Raw genomic sequence first — 15176 nt, 5'->3', positions numbered from 1 at the left:
GTGCCCTGTTAAGACTAGTGGTCAATGCAAATATAAATGTCCATTTCTCCGCTCATACTTTTGCTTTCTGCCTTTATCGGCAGTGGATTTTATAAGCCCATGGCCGCCAGTGGTACTCTCTTCTAGTCTATTCAGACCATTCAGCATAAGTTTCTGTCGATGTCTAGTGTATGAAGGGAACATCCCTTGCTGAACACTTCCTCAGAATATGAGCAACATGTCGCCCACTATGGTGCCACTGCTCTGTTTGACGCGCTTTCGTGTGCATTTTAATCGAAGGCAAGCGCCGTACTCGACCAATTTTGGCGTCTTTTCTTCGTGCAACACTTGTCGTTGTAAACTGGGAACACCCCTTAGAAGAACACAGAATAATTTCAATGCAAGCGCTTAGTGCGGCCCAGTTTCCTTGAACAAATGTGTGGGTGCACCGCGAAGAGCAGGGAAGACTTCGGAACGGGGTGTCATGAACAATTAACGAAGTAATTTAGCTGAAGAGCCACATTTCTATAATTCACTGCATCATAGGAATGGGCCTTAACTTGTGCGTTGAAAGGACGGTGCATCGTTTTCGCGGTGCATCCCTATCACTCGTTAGCCTAAGCGAACTGCATCTGAAAAATGATCTTACACGTCGCATGTGTTTATAGGGTAATTTTTTGCACGCTGGTTTTCTTTCCCGAGCTAAAATAATTGAAACGGTATGAGCACGGCGCCTTGCACGCCCTTATAGGCTAACCAACACATCATCACGGAAGAAGAGTCTATTTAATAGAAGATAATTGAACTTTCTATAAGGAGACCCTCAAGTAACAAGCGCCATGCATTAATCTCAGCGCTTTGGAAGCTACATGAAATGAGTAATTATCCCTCTTAAAGGTCTAATGGCCGCGGGAAAGTTTCTTTAAAGATCTGTTAATTATATAGTGGACCTAACACTGAATCCACATGTATAATAAGGGATTTTCGCAGGGTTAACAGACTCTCTTCTCCTTCAAAGCCTATATCATTTGCAGGTATATAAGACGTTCGCATGCGGCGCTACAAACTCGACAAAGAGAAGTTTTGCACTGGTGACAATTCCACATTGTGATTTCGAAAACGCGGAGTTGATCCGAGTAGCTCTCCGTTGCATACAGCCGTGCTCATTTACCATCTTGACGTGTCCGTTGCCAAGCGGCACGCGACGACCGAGCGAAGCAAGCGGACTTGCTCCCCGTTGTACGGAACACCGCTGCCTCGGAGGCGCTCAGCCGGATTGCAGCAGCACACCACGGCAGGCGGAGCTATTTCGCCGCATCCAGGGTACGTCCAGGGCTTTGTTCCAGACTATTTAAGACGAACGTCCCGGGCTTGAGGGACGCCGGGATTGCGGGTGTGAATAATGCAAGCTAGCCTAGCGGCCGTGGGAGTAACGCAATTATCGTGTCCACTGCAAACGACTCGAGCCGTCCCGCGGAGTTAAGAGTGGAACCTAAGTAGCCCAGACTGAGGACCAGCCCAAAGCCTGCGGAGAGTGGACGGTGCGCCTCCAGGTGATCATGGCGTGATCTCAAAATGAACCTCATTTTGTTTTTAATAAACGATGCGATGAAGTGTTAGCTCAATAATGAATGGCTGCAGGTCAGTCTAACGGAATATATGACGCTTACACCAGCTCCAAAATCATATAAATTTTTAGCTTCCGTGCACCGTTTCAAAACTAAGCAACTTGCAGTATAACTTTAACTTCGGAGATTTTAATTTGAAACTTGGGTAATATGGTATGGTATGGTATGGTATGGTATGGTATGGTATGGTATGGTATGGTATGGTATGGTATGGTATGGTATGGTATGGTATGGTATGGTATGGTAATGTCGCACATAGACATTGAAAGACGCCGTAGTGGAGGGCTTCAATTTTCCTTTTTACCACCTGTAATTCATAAATGTGTCATGGCGTCACACAACACAGGGACATTTTTGCATTTTTACCCGTAGAAACGCGGCTGCCAGGACCGCAATTCAATTTCTCGGACTAGTGGTCAGCAGCCAAAGGTCATAAGCCCCTGAGCTACAGCTGCAGCATGGTTCCGAAACTCCTTTCTTGCTCTGTTTGCACTGGCAGTCAAGTTGTTTTGCAAATTACAATCCGAAAATATTCACTTCGCAATTTCATGCAAGAAGCGGACTAATTTCACTGTGCCTATTATTCGAAGTGCTTATGCATGCGCGGGAGATCTCTAAACGAGCACCTCATCAGCCATCAAAAGGTACGCAACGAAGACGCCGCTGTGCCTTCCCCATTCTGCTTGCCTGTGCGAATTGTGGACGTCATCAGTTCGCTGAAACGCCATTGATACTTCAATTATTCGGTCTATGCTTTCTCCTTTTTTTTTTTCACCTTTCTTACTTTTTAGAACTTCGGTCTCGATTCGTTCAGTTTCTGCCCTCTTACAGCCTATACAAAACGCAGCACGCTCCACTGTTCCGTTTTTACGCATTTCCCGTGTCACCGCGCATACTTCTCTGTGCGCTTGCTGTGCCCGCTTCTTCTCTTTTTCTAGGTGCTTTAATACGTATCGACTAGCTTATCAAGTCTTCTCAATTTCGTAGGGCATTATGTACAAACTAATTCTCATGTGAGCCGTGTACTGCTCTGTTATTGCATGCTCCTTCCGTGGTCGCACGCGCACATGGGTGCCAGTGCTGAGGAAATTTGGCGTTGTGAAACCGCAAATTTGGCTTCGGCGTTTTCGAAACTGATGATTTGTGGTCGTACAGAGGCAAGTGCCTGTCACATGGTCGCTCTCCCGTCTCGGCGTCTCCGTTGCTGCACGCAAAGCCTGCGCGGTCGAAGCGGGTCGGCTTGCGTATAGAGCCCGCCAGGTAAGCTTCAGAGGAGGAAGCGGACTCGGTTAAAATTTCTTTTTGCCGCCTAGCGCGCTCGAAATGCGTGCTTAGGGGCCATTGCCTGTGGAAACATGTCATCACGTCAGGGGCAGACACGCGACCAGGAGACATTGCATGTACGCCGCGTGTAAGCGCTGCATAGATCGACTTCGATCAACTTTATGCACAGCGTGCATGTTCCAATGGTGCCCAATAGTATAACGAGGCTCTGATAAACGTTCTGTCTTTATTATCATCTTTTTATTCGTCGTTCTTGGCAGTTTTGATGGAGCATAATCTTCGGCTCAGCGCTGCTACAGGCGCTCCATGTGAGCGCTAAAAATTGCAAAAATCGAAAAACGTGAGCTACGCTGTTTCGCTTTAAGAGTACCATACGGAAAGGAAACTGTATGGCGCGCTATCAGAAATGATTACTTCTGAGCCAGAATATGTCGCCCATATTAAAGCAACACAACCGCAGCCACTCCGGGCAGGCGAGAGCGTCCGTGTTAACCCTCTCAAAAATTTATGCAAACTCGGCACTTCAAGAAAGCCGCGTCAAATCTTGAAATCAGTAGATTTGTTAAGAATAAAGGAGATACAATTACAAAACCGGCGATAAAGAATCTCATCACATGTGTTAGCCTGCTTTCATAAAATAATCATGTTTGCTATTGGCAGCGACAGGTACATAATGCATTCAAGTTATGGTTACTCTGCTGCAAGGTGGCAGTGCACTCAGCAGGCGCACTTGAAGGGCAACTGTGGCGATTTTTTTATCGTACTGAGGTAATGATTTATTTATATTGCTGAAGGCTTGGTCATCACAGTACGTAATTACATTTTTTAAGCAATAATACGCAAGCAATAATTTTAAATAAGCAAAAAACGTGAATCAAAATTCAAACTCCCGCGCGTGGCCAGATGATGACACAGGCGTGTAGCCGCACCGCACGCGCCCGCTGCCGTTCCGCCGAAGGGTGCGAACGTCAATTGCTGTCACGTACGGCACCATGTGAAACATATTATGTGATATCGGTGAGTCTCCCTCGATGTCGTCAGACAGGGGCAGCTAGGACTATTGTCATCGAAATGCAATAAAAAAAAAAAAGCAATATTTAGCATCCATGGCCAATGAGGGCAGAACGAGCGAGCGATCTTGAATGCGGCTACATTATTGCCCCATATGAAGAATCAATTCCCAAAAATGTTTAAGCCATCTATGCACTCACCAACCCGATGCAATTGGCCGGCATATAAGAGGGCGACCGATCGTTGCTACAAATTCACATTTCCTTTTCTCGATACCAACCTTACATCCGCCTCACTGCGAGTAAGATTGTTGTCTACACAACAATACCCCTGCCACATGAAAAATTTAACGTCAGTTCTATCGGACGGCATTTGTTCAATTTAATATCATTTTTTCTGAGCGCTGCTAAATGACCAAAACAAATGCCTTTTGCAAATAATGTCATGGATAAAATGTAAGCGTACACAAAATTTTAAAGGCCTTCGATATGTTACGAAAATGACTGCGCTCTGAGCGAAAGCAGTTTTCAATTTCCCGTTGACGTCTTACATGCCATACGTAACCAACCTGGTGATCCCGACTATCCATTACGAAGCTCAGCGGCGGTGTCGGCGTTTGTTTACCGAAGGGTACGGAAGGTGCGCCGAGCCCGGATGCAAAATTTTAAAGCGCACGGGCAGGTCATACAGTTTCAACTACGTGCACTTTACACACTAAATCAAGTTTCAAGAGCAACAAGCCATATAGGCATTTATAGGTTCGTTTCACATCACATCCCCACACAATATGAAGACTGTTGGCTATCATGGCAGCGAAGAGGGGGAGCGTCGTTCGTCATGTTTTGGTCACGGCGACCAGGCGATGCTGTCCGCTCATCGCATGTCAAGTTCACGTCTGGTGGACTCACACGACAGACAAAATCGTAAAGCGCTCTCGCGATCCTACGTGACCTAACTATTCGCCGTGAGATCGACTTAGAGGTGGAGCCACCGTCGCTCCGATAGTGTGGATCGGCAGCCGGCGGCGCTCGCAAAAACGCAATGCGGCGTAGGTCTGCTTCCGAGTTTACGGCGGGTTTGTTGGTGATAAAAACGTGCCTGATGCAATGCATTAGCGATTTACTGTTTAGAGTGTTTCAATATTGTATAAAGCAGAAAAAAAATCTTTGGATTTCGCTAATGCAGCAAAGAAAAAAAAAGATGTGGGGAGTTTAGGAAAAAAAAAAAAGGCACGCAACCACACGCGTATTTTAGTTTTACTGGCATCGCTTTGCACGCTTTTTGCACTGTACGGCGCTCACAGGCCGGATACTTTCGTCTAAACATGACATATCGCCTTTTAAACAGCGTGCGCATGTCTTACGAGTAAGACAGGCAAATTTAGTGTCAAGCCCACGGAGATACAAGGTTCGTGCTGTGACCTGCAGTACTTTAGAATGAATCGAGGAAGACTGGTTCATTATATCGTAATTGACTCTAGGATTAAGAAAGTTGAATGTAGCCCTGACAGCGTACTGCCCGGCGGGTTGCCGTTGACCGAATAGACATCAACTCTGGCTAGACAACAAGGCAGAAGTATTTCCCAAAAATGAGATTACGCCGACACTGTGCAGGAAACCTCGCCGCACAGGAAAGCTGACCACTCACGTGTAGAGTGGTGAGTGGAGTAGTGTAATTATTTTTTTGTCAATGACAATGAATTTCACCATGTGACAGAACATTTACACACTTGACAGAATTTAGGACTATCAGCGATTAATTTTCAGTAACGTTAAAGTGCAAGCTACGAATGAGTACTGCGAAGACATCGTAAAAACTGCGCTTAGTCGCAGTCATGTTCTGGCAAGGAATTTTGAAGGCTGAAGATTTTTTTATCATTGTAATTAATGTTGAGCAGTGACTTGGGGCGGTTCTGTCGTTTACTTCCAAAATAGGTGCCGGAATAAGACTATCCTGAGAGAAATAGAGTTCATCCTATCACGTGACTATAAACTGGTATTAATTCTCGAACCGATGGTTAAGCCCGTATGAAGCTATTTGACTCCCCTTGTCAGAAGCAACCAGTTTGCTCGAAAGACAGCACAGACGAATAGGGGTTCTAATGGTTCTAATGGCTAGGCTACCAATGTACATTGATCTATGCTTATTATGTAATATTTAGTGCAACAGGTGCTGCGACGATTTGTTTCTCAAACGTTCGATAATTTATTTAAAGCGAAATGGGCTCATTACAAACTGTTACAGATGCGCAGAATCCTTCAAAGAAAAAAAGAAAAGAAGAAATTAAATGCATGCATGTGTTTAACGTGCCATATGCAACTGCAACATCGGCTATACCATGGATGGTGTAGAGGCGGGCCTCGGTGTCGTTGGCCACGTGGGATTGTTTAACGTGCAGTCAAATCCCACAGCCAAGAAGCCCCTTTCGAAACGGCCTTGATCGAACCCTCCGTTCTCGAAATCAGCAGTCCAGCGCCCTACCACTGAGACACCGCGACAGAGGTTTAACAGAAAAAAAAAAAGTGCACTCAGACCACTCTATCGTGGATACAGAAGGCACAGAGTGGCTTGTTCAAAGTGGATTTTGCTATGCAGCAGTCTGCGGTCGCATGTTTCAGTATTTGCGGCATTCCAAACAGAAACGGAAAATATAAGATTTTTGAGCGTTTGCATTAAGTTGCATTGACAGCAGCAACCTGTTTTGCTTTGAGACGGCGCCTAACAACAGCAGTGCTTCGTTTGAGACACCGCTTGGCAAAGAAACTCAAGCACCGAAGACCGCGACTGATTGTCCTTTCCAGCGTGACATACTCGATACGGACAAGTATTATTTTTTAAATGGAGGTGGGGGTAATAGTTTGTTCATATTTATTTTGCAAGAGGCAGATAAGCAAGGTAAAGCGCAGATGAACCGCGAAACAAACAAAAAGCACTCTTGTACACGCCGCACGCGTGCACGTCAATCGCTGCGGGCTGGCACGCGACGCGAACACGCATCCACACTGGATAGGTAAGTGGCGACTCTGCTCGATCTCGAGGCGAATAGAGTACTAGAACATTCTAGCACAATGTTGACGTGACGCTTACGTCAGTGATTTCCGCTGCTTTGCTTCAGTCCTTGAGCAGTGCCTTCACAGTTCGGATCATTCGTGAACGAGATTTTATTTTCTTTGTATTCGCCTAACGAAAGCATTCCAGCCGTCCCCCATATGCCCATCATGCACAACGTAACATATATTGCACCAAAAGCGAGAAACAGCTTTAAGGACGAACTTGTATGGCCGCGAAGTAGGCACGAAGAGGCGTCACATTGTTCTGTATCCCGATCATCTTAGCCCCATGACTGTACTGCGCGCAGCAGTTTTTCTGTTACCCACAGTCATATAGAAATGATAGCAAGAGCTCATTGCTACCGTGCGACGGCTAGAAGGTATTCGTCGCTTTCCTCTAGTGCTTTAGCGCGCTTACAGTTACGCAGCATAAGCTTCGGCTTTTACACGTACCGCAAGCACAGGGGACCAGTCCGAATGGTTCTTCTCCAAGGGTTGAAAGTATACCATGAAGCCAGTAGAACTGGGTAAGCAGGTTTACTTGCACCTACGCAAAAGCGAGCGCCGCCGCCTGCCGATCCACACTATCGGAGCGACGTTGGCTCCACCTCTAGGTCGATCTCGCGGCGAATAGTCAGGCCATGTAGGATCGTGAGAGCGCTTCGCGTTTGGTCTCTCGCCTGAACCCACAAGGCGTGAACTCGACAAGCGATGAGCGGACAGCGATCGCCCGGCCGCCGTGACCAAAAAATGCTGGACGATGCTCCTCCTCTTCGCTGCCATGGTTGCCAATAGTCTTCATGCCGTGCAGACGTCGTGTGAAATGAACCTATAGAGCAACCTCGTGTTAACAAAAAAAAAAAAAGAGGGGGCTTGTTACCTCGCAGGAGATTGGGGGTGAAAAGCAAGCTTAGGGCCCATTTGACTACTAGAAACGAAAGTTCTCAAAGCAATTTTATAATTTGACGGGGCGCCTATGATGTCGCCCTTTGGTGAAGGGAACACATAAACATCCTAGAACAGATTCGGAAAGTATGAAACATCATTTAAGAGGCGCAGTATATTTAAAACACCGCGATACGTATGGTGATGCGAGCTGGTAGAGTGAACCATATAAACACATGTAAACTCACGTTACCGCAGCATTTATCTCTTTTCGCAGAGCTCCAGAAGAGGTGGCCGGTCTTTAAACGGTCGCGAGAGTTTTGAAGAAATGTGTGACAAAGTATGTTACATTATTCCGGAGGCAATTTATTTTTAAAACGCCGCCAAATGATGTGTTGTGAAGCCGGACATACCACCGGCAGCTCGTTATTCGCTGGGTGCGTGTTTCTCGGAATTCCGCAAGGTTCTCTTGTATATAGCGTGATATTCTGCCATATGCGTAGAGTTTGCTGACTAATAACGGCAGTTAAAGGTGTGCAGCCTAGGGAAAACTACATTCAAAAAGTACTTCTCAAACGACATGACAAGGGAACGAAAGAGAACGCCCATTGTAACAGACGGCGGCGCAGACGACGCTTTATTCGAGCGTTGACGACGCCAGCGCCCGAATAAAGTGACTTGTGTTAGCAGACGAGGCCTTTTTGCCGGGTTGCCGCTGCGTGCGATTCGTTTATTGTGATGTTTGAGAACTGCCATCAGGTTAAATGTTTGTGTAACTTGAGCGGCAGTATTTAATAGGGAATGTAGCCTGCGCGGCAGCATGTCGGATAACACCAGAAGCTGTCGCGATTTCGAGAAGCACCCAGCGGATAGCTAGTTTTTCAGAGATATGTCGGTCCTTACAATGCACATTTTTCTAGGCACTTTAAAAATTGATTGGTTCAAAAATGACGTAGCAGAAATTGTCACCCTTTTCTTCAAAACATTCGCTAACTTTCAACCATCTGCCGTGTTTACGATGCTCTCCGAAGCCAAAAATTATTCTGGTAAGTTTTCCTTGCGTGTGTTTCCATAGGCCGGGCTCCCGACTTGTATCCCCCCTAAATTTCGCGGTGATTTAAATATATATATATATATACTCCGCCTCTGTAATGAGGTTTCATAGTTTCTAAATGTGTCCTACGATGTTCATAATTACCCTGCACCGAATGACGACATCATAGGCGCATCGTGAAATCAAAAAGCTGCTTTGAAATGTTTTGATTCTATGTATTCCTATGGGCGCTAAGCCTTGTTTTCACCCCCAGTCGACCTAGCTTGGAGACAGCAGCGTCACCACATCTTGCTGACGTCACAGACCGTTGTTGGTCTACTGTACTGGTCATGTATTTATGAGCAAATACATGACTCTACATCCGGAATCGGTCGACGGCTATACCATCTCCTACTGCGCATCCGATGATTTTTAAGGCTTTTGATAGACTGTAATCTATCATGGAGCCCGCAATGCACCTTCATGAAGAAAAATTTAACCTCTATCGCTCACTTGCTCAGACATCTTTGCGAACACGAGACTCGTCTCGGTTTGAACAATGCTGGATCGGCGCAGAACACTTTTTGGGGATTTTTGCGTCTTACTACACATATACTTTCAAAATTAGGCAAGAAGGGTATGCCTCCCGCCCAGAACGTACAAGGTCAGGCCCGTCGCACCATGCGTTTCTCTCGGAGCGCATCAACCGTTGAAACCATTGCATTCTCCAAGTACCGTCCCCTTTCAACGTATTGCTCTTGACACTCTGCTAATGCGCGCACGTCACCTTGCAAGGAGTTGTCAGTTTTGCTCTGTGTCCGTTCCGGCGCAAAGGCTGTGCGCTTCATTTCCAAAGATTATAGCAATCCACCACCCATCACAGTTCGCCATGGCGGCCCGACCTTCCCCTATAAACTTTCAGTGCGCGGCCTGTGTACGCTCATGGATCGAATGGGAAATGGACTTGTACAAAATTGATTTTTCATTGCTTTCTCATTCTCTTCAATTCTCTCAGTTCTTTTTTTCCTTTTTTTTTTGTTTTTTTATTTGCAAGGTAGCATACTAAGCGTCACCTAGTTAACCTCTCCGCATTTCTGTTCTGTTTTTCTCTCTCTCACTCACAGACGGCTAACATACTCGACTTGAGATTACTTGCATTAAAAGCCTGAAAACAACACCGGCAATTTCAAGCTAAGCAGCATGCAGCAACGTTCTAGAAGAAGCCCACCGCTCTCGCTGTATCTGTAGGCCTCCCAAAGGCTGTCGCGGTAATTAGTCGAGCCCTGTTCTGCCATCTTCGGCCTAGAAGTAGAGTCACATACTTAGGCCCTTCAAGCATTCCCAGTCATCGCTTCAATGGTTGGTCTTTTATAGGAAATGTTAAGAGGACCTTCCATGGACATACGACGAAATAAGTTGCCACTAAGTCCCCCAACGTCTACGCTAAAAACGAAGTAAAATATCTGTATCTACAGTAACCTCGCAACCTCTAATGGGACGATTCGTTGGTGTGCTCCGCTTTTAGTGGGTAAAGGTCTGTAAAATCAGTATAAAAGAGCAAAGTGAGCAAGGTGAGAACAAGAAAAAAAAAAAAAGAAACGCTTCCTTGCTTATGCTATTAGCAGCGGTATAGACATCCGATATTTTTATTTGCAAAGTAAAAAAATGCCATTTGGCATCACTTGGAAATGATACAGAAATGAACACAGAATTTTCGCAAATACCGCTCTAAAATAAAAAGAGAAAAACATGCGCGAGCAGTTGTGAATATTTCATTGATTTAAAAATTACCGCTAGCATTCTAACTGCAGAAAGCGCCAAAAGTGTACGAATGCGTTATGACCCTTAGAGCATTTGCTGTGGCCTAGGAACTTCATATGTCGGATACCACTGTCGTGAACTTGATACCTTAACAAAGCGCGCCAAGAAGCACACAGTAATCAGGAAGCCGAGACCGTCAAAAGTGCAAGTTTTGTGCACGGGAATAAAATTGCTTACAAGATCAAGCTGCGATGACCGCAAAAATAAAAATAAACACACAATAATAATGCCACAAGTAGAGGACAGAGGTGTAGCTGCACGTGTATTTGCTAGCATCTTTTCAAAGTACATGCAGAGACCAGGGATTTCTTTGCAACGTAACTTCGCCTAACCATCAGTAGTGCAGTTCTGTCGCAGAATCCACTAAATTAACGGCATTGAAAAGTAAAGAGGTGAGTGCCATTCGAGTATTACGAGAGGCGGGTGGTTTCCTTAGCAAGGAAGGCCACGCGATTTTCTGCTCTCTACTCCCGATGATAACAGGGGAGAAGAAAAGCGGTGGTAACAAGCGATTCAGCGATCAATACTCACATGCGCAAAGTGAAACAGGGTTTACATTTTGAGTGGGATCGAAGATCGTGCATCAAGAAAGAGGGATCGAGCACCAACCATGCAGTGAAAGTATTGAATGCTTACAATGTTCTTGCTGACGACGGCACCGCCGTCAATGCACCCTCCTTGGTGCTGCAAAAACGAAAAAGAAAAGAGAAATAAAGCAAAACCGGCCATCTGGGAGATAGCATATAAAGACAACGCAAGGCAGTATCATGATTACATAGTGTGATTTGTATTTGTTATAATACTGCGTGTACAAATTTTGAATTTCCAGCTCGGAAAAAAAAAACTGAAAGAAAACGGACGGGACTCTGTAAATTTATTCTTTTTGTCATTTTCCAGATATCCCGTAAGTAGGTCAGGCGTATTTAGATGGCCTCATTGGTCGTGCGCCTTGATGATACCTTCATTCTGGTAAACACATCTAAAGAATCGTGAATACTTCGCCGTCATTGTAGCAGAGAATCAAAAGGAAGGACTCAAAGAATAGAATTATACTGTTCGCAAACTAGCCCCGTGCGACACACCATATTTTCATGTAGTTCGTTGAACAGCCTCAGTGTGGGAATCATCGACGTAGTTGGGATGCCATACAAGCAGCTGAGGAATGTGATATCTCGCAGCTTCAGTTAAATCTTTACTTAGCACGCGGGAACAAAACTTTGTTTTCGGGCTTTCGTTTACGTAAAATACCGCTGGACATATTTTGTTTTTCGCCAGAGGAGATTTAATTGCTTTCCGCTTCTGCTTGGAAACGCATGATAATCTCGAGACCATAAAGAATAAAAGTGCAATTTCTTGGTTCACTCAGCACTCTACCAATATTCAGTTACTTTAAAAGCTGGCGCGATGAAATTTCATGGTTTCAATTCTTGTAGCCCTTGGCTTTCTAACCTTCAACGCAAAAGGAGTAATTTATTAGGGCACCAGAATAAAAGAAGTTCCGGGAGAGTGGTAATGGCATGTCTTTATTTTATCTTGCCTTATTTGTCGCCGCGGGCAAGCACTGGATGATCAACCTTGGAGAATAAATGATCTAATGCAATTAACCCGCAAAAGACTTACAAATTCACTTTTCAAAGACAAATATTGAGTGAATTAGCACAAACTTCAGCAGTAAAGACGCTAGCACCTCCAGTTTTGACGTCAATAAGCCCCGCAGGCATAGCCGGCACTTTGAATCTCGACAATCACCAGCGATGTCGGCTCGATAATTTTAATTAGATGGAAAAGCTCTTTCGAAAATATCGCCTACTTCCAATGACAGACTTTCGAAGGGCTCATTTACCTTCGAAATACCTCTAGAGATTCCGACTGAGCACAAAGCTGCCCTCTTGCAGCCGCCCCTGCGAGCTTCGCGCGTTACGCTTAATGTGCTGTATTTTTCTCATCGTTCATTTTTCTCTATTTTTAGCCGGAGATCAAGGTCATAAACTGTCAGGCTTGATGCTCACCTTTCGTTTGATCGACTTGTTTGTCAGTGGTATACAGCCCGCCGCTGACGGTCGCGTGCACTATAGCAGCTGAATTTTTTATCTACAGCTTCTTTGCGTATATCTTTGAATGTTTCACTGTTGCTATTGAGACAAAAATAAATTAATAATTCTTTAGCATTACAGCGATTGAAATTTTGGTTTATTTAGCCTAGAAGGTGTTCTCTCCTGCATTTCGGGATCTTGTTGCCGCCCTTCTATGTTTGCACTTGGAAAGAGGTTGAAAAATGTATTTTATGCTGTATGCAAAAGGCTCTGACATGCCTTTAGCATAATCAATGGGCCCAACTTCATGTTTTATTATTATTTTAGCTCATATAGGCAAGTTTCACTGATATCGATATATATATATATATATATATATATATATATATATATATATTCCTTCCGCTTCGTATTTAATGCTCTTTATTCCAATTATCAACACAAGACAACATTCCTGTAAATATTAACAGTATGAATAAAAAAAATAGTTTTCCTTACACTCCGAGACTATTCGCTCCTTTAAATAATATATATACATATATATATATATATATATATATATATATATATATATATATATATATATATATATATATATATATATATATACACTTTCCTTATTTTAGGCGTTATTTCGGGCATTACAGGGTTGACCATATAAACAAAGGCCGGTTTTCAGCCCCAAGCTAGTTTTCAGCATTTCTGAACGAAGCCAAAATGTAAGACAACCAGCATGCTTGTCTTTCTATTATAACTCCATTTAATTCGGGTTGCTCTATGCTTATGTTGAGAAAAATAGTGGTATGCGTCTCGTGTTTGTTTCTTCTCTTGTTTTGATACAGGTTAAGCTATTATTTCCCCATTGGTGTGGGAAAGGCAAAATTCTAGCTCTTTCCTTATCCAGCGCGCGCACGCACGCACGCACGCACGCACACACACACACACACACACACACACACACACACACACACACACACACACACGCACACGCACACGCACACGCACACGCACACGCACACGCACACACACACACACACACACACACACACACACACACACACACACACACACACACACACACACACACACACACACACACACACACACACACACACGCACACGCACACGCACACAACCTCTGGCAGGTGTCATAACTGCTCAGTTTAGAAACATTTCAGGGCCAGCCCTTCTCTATGTAGCCTTTTACGGTTGCAGTCGCCGGTAGGCACAACGCAAAGGGAAAAACGTAGGATGCGAGCAGGGACTCCTGCCGCAGAGGCCTTGTGCTGAATCTCGAACTGTCGCGCAGAAACGCCCTGGTGCAAGGTCTGCACTCAGTCTTAGATCTAACCGCTCTTATTACTGCGTTATCACTGCATGACTATGTTTGCGATTTCATGTCACCACGAGCTTGTCTGCACGAATACGTTTGAACGAATGAGTTTATAAGAAAACGAATGGTTGCATCAGATAGAGCATCAAAAAATCTCGTACGGGAAGTCAGGAGGTGCATGTGGATTAATTAGTTAACTAACACCAATTAAGTAAATCAGACGTCGAAATAGCTGGGAGAGGTAATGTCGACGTTCAAAGGTGTCATGCGCTACTCGACATCCGGTGACGTAGGCCTAACTTCTGGTGGCGGGAAATTTGAAATGCTTGAACAGGAACGAGCGGGAAAGGGCGTGATTTGCGTGCACAAATGAATGGGGATGGTTAGAAAGTGTGTAGAGAGAGGTATTGTAAAATCCTGAGAGCACTGCAGAATCTTCATTGGCAAAATGGGAAAGCCTGAGCGTTGCTGCTGCACACATCTCGCGCCCCTTGTCGAATACAACCAGTGTTCCGTTGAACACGTCAATGTTCACCTGCGTTCCATAACTGATTTAGGGGCAGTATCGGTTAGTCGCGGCATCTCGTGGAAAACGCAGCAACGCTCAGGCTTACGCATTTCTCCAATGCAGGTCCCGCAGTGATCTCCGAGAATTTTCTGTTAGTACGCAATCCTATCGAGTTTTCCGAGTGTACAGTGGACCTAAATTAGGTACTTAACGACGTTCATTTCGGTTCACGTTGAACAGAGCAGGGAGTGCAAAAAAGCATAATTTCAATGCCCTTCTGTAAGAAGCGTATACATTTAGACAACCAACCATGCTTTAATGCGATTATAACAGTCGACTGCGCCTGACGAGGGGTATCTATAAGAATGGAAACAGCGGTTTTCCGCTCCTTTGTACCAGCGATACTACAAATTCAATATGGTGGCGCTTTGCGAATGGCGACAGAAAGAGTGATACAGATTTAAGCGCGCTGTGCGTCAAAGCAAGACTATTAGAGTGGCAATTTCAATTGATCGCTCTAATGAGGAAAAGAGAGAATCCTGAATATACTGTATATTTCTGTTGTTGTTCACTTCTTCCCGGTCGTGTGAACAAGAGCCACTTTCAGGCAG

The 15176-nt window shown here is 44.8% G+C and overlaps 1 protein-coding gene across 1 annotated transcript in view; it reads right to left on the bottom strand.

The window, feature by feature from the left end:
- The window catches only part of LOC146204752 (phosrestin-2-like), a 356983-nt gene that overhangs the window by 277824 nt on the left and 63983 nt on the right, over nt 1-15176 (bottom strand). The window contains exon 2 of the mRNA XM_084589457.1: nt 11328-11375. Within this exon, the coding sequence (XP_084445583.1) occupies nt 11328-11375 (48 nt within the window). The remainder of the gene's footprint in view (nt 1-11327; nt 11376-15176) is intronic.

The sequence above is a fragment of the Amblyomma maculatum genome, chromosome 1, assembly GCF_055883805.1.
Source record: "Amblyomma maculatum isolate TAMU_Amacu chromosome 1, ASM5588380v1, whole genome shotgun sequence".
Taxonomy (NCBI): domain Eukaryota; kingdom Metazoa; phylum Arthropoda; class Arachnida; order Ixodida; family Ixodidae; genus Amblyomma; species Amblyomma maculatum.
The sequence above is the reverse complement of the archived record's forward strand: the minus strand, read 5'-3'. Positions and strand labels throughout refer to the sequence as shown.